At 37.9% G+C, this 2103-nt stretch overlaps 1 protein-coding gene across 1 annotated transcript; it reads right to left on the reverse strand.

The window, feature by feature from the left end:
* Positions 1-588: 588 nt before the first annotated feature.
* LOC103322605 (agamous-like MADS-box protein AGL81) lies at positions 589-1695 on the reverse strand. Its single transcript, XM_008224535.1, has one exon. The coding sequence runs from the start codon at positions 1693-1695 to the stop codon at positions 589-591; it is 1107 nt and encodes a 368-aa protein (XP_008222757.1).
* Positions 1696-2103: the final 408 nt, after the last annotated feature.

Consider the following 2103-nt stretch of genomic DNA (forward strand, 5'->3'; position numbering starts at 1 on the left):
TCTTCATATCATTAGTGCATATCACCACTGGTAAGTGCCATGTGGTACTCTTGTACCATTGTATAATTTCTCACTAGGAGGGGGATGATGGTTTTTCACACACATATTACTAAGGTACCATGGATTTTGAACCTAAGACCACCAGTCTGCAAGTTAAAACTCTTTGCCACTGGGCAAGACCCCATTGGTAGGATGTGTACAATGCTTAAATTATTTGTTATAATCCCAAATCAACTAAATATTTCACCGAAATTTCAATTCTCGGAACTCTCCACAAATACTTTTGCCGGTGCTTAATTTATCCCTTAAACTCCTTTAAATTTGTTTAAAATCTCATACACCCCTAAGAGAACAGCTAATGGTACCTATTAGAGAATTTTTATGAATATGAACTTTTAAAATGATTTATTTGTTGTTATGTTCACATAAGTTAATGGATAAATTTGGCACCTCGTTGTTGCCCAAAGATAACAATTGTATATATTATTTTTGCATACGTTGCACAATCGAAAGGATAATAGCATTAACTCATTATGAAGGAGAAATTGCAAATCTAAATCAAACAACACAGTAGATGCATATTGTAATTCAAGGAGAAGAAAATAGATTTTGTCCACTTTTGCTAACATCATAGGGAAGCCCAACACTTCCAGCAATCCTACCTCCAAATAGTCCAGGAGGGAGCCCTGAATCACTTCCATCCTTGTTACCTCCCAAAAATCTAGGAGGAAATTCTATACGACTCCCAGCATTGCCTTTATCCGCCATGCTGCCGCCAGTACCCAATCCTGTATCCTCGGTGCTACCTACAACATTATTCCCATTAGAAGGGAACATCCCAAACCCCATCTCAATTCCACTAGTAATGCCTCCATAATTCACCATAGACATCCCCATACCACTTCCAGCATACCCTTGACCTTCAGAGTTGTCAATTTGCATGGCCAACCCTAAATCACTTCCATCATAATTGCTGCCTCCAAAGTTCCAATTGGGCAACCCCATCTCATTTTCATGAGTTAAACTACCAAAATATGCAGTTGAAGGTACCCCTAGGTCACTTCTAACACTGCTGGTAGGGCCATTAGTGTTCCCAATTTGCTTTCCCAAATCTTTGTACCATAGCAAAAACTCAGTAAAATCGCCATAAATTTGGCTCATGTTTTCTGACTGGCCTCCACTTTCCTCAGGAGGAATTCTGACTGGATGACTAGGATTAGGTTTCTCAAAATAATCGATTCGATTTTGAATCTCTTTCATCCTGTCCTCTAATGACAAAACCAAGTCAGTTAGATCATTATCTTCAAATGCAAGCAACGACTTACCTTTTTGAATACTTTGGTACAAGATCTCATTTGCGTTCAGCTCATTGTTCTTTTTTAAAATATTCTTGATTTGCTCCTGCATTTTGGCTACCCTATCCTTCAGGTAAGTCTCTTGGCTCATCATCTTCTTCCACCGCTCGAGCTCCGGTATGCTTTGAAACCTTGCAACCACTTGTTCCACCAGTGGGCGATCCGGCCACACGGTAGGCTTGTCACTATCAGGGCCATAAACAATGATAAAGGCGCTAACATCGCATAAGGTGTTTATCTCACTCATTTTCTTTAACAAGCATGCCTTCCTCTTTCTAAAGCTGGATTTTCTAGCAGCATCATTCACTATCCATGCAAGTTTGACCTTATTCCTAGCCATGGTTGAAGCTATAAATATTTTGGATGACCTCTCTCGATCTATTGAATTCTTCTATACACGAAAATTCTAATGCTCTACACTACACCCACCAAGGGGGTATATATAGATATATTGAAGGTAGGATTTCCAAATAAATACAATTGGAGATGGTAAGTTATCCAAACACTTTTAATGTTCTATATCCCCTTAGAAGGGAGAGTATTCACTTTCACTATATTACCATTTTATGCCATTCCAATACACCTCAATGTCATATTTATACTCAAGCCATATATAGCATGTTACTAAACAACGTCATTATTGTTTTTCTATCTTTGACATTTTCTTAGTCAAACAACATAATCAAGTCGAATATATTCTTCACATTTAAAAAAAAATAAAATACAAGTCATAGTCTAAACTGTGAGG

Source organism: Prunus mume, linkage group LG2, assembly GCF_029339155.1.
Source record: "Prunus mume cultivar Tortuosa linkage group LG2, ASM2933915v1, whole genome shotgun sequence".
NCBI lineage: Eukaryota > Viridiplantae > Streptophyta > Magnoliopsida > Rosales > Rosaceae > Prunus > Prunus mume.

Coding starts and splice junctions, on each gene's coding strand:
- LOC103322605 (XM_008224535.1), bottom strand. CDS start 1,695: ATGGCTAGGAATAAGGTCAAACTTGCATGGATAGTGAATGATGCTGCT.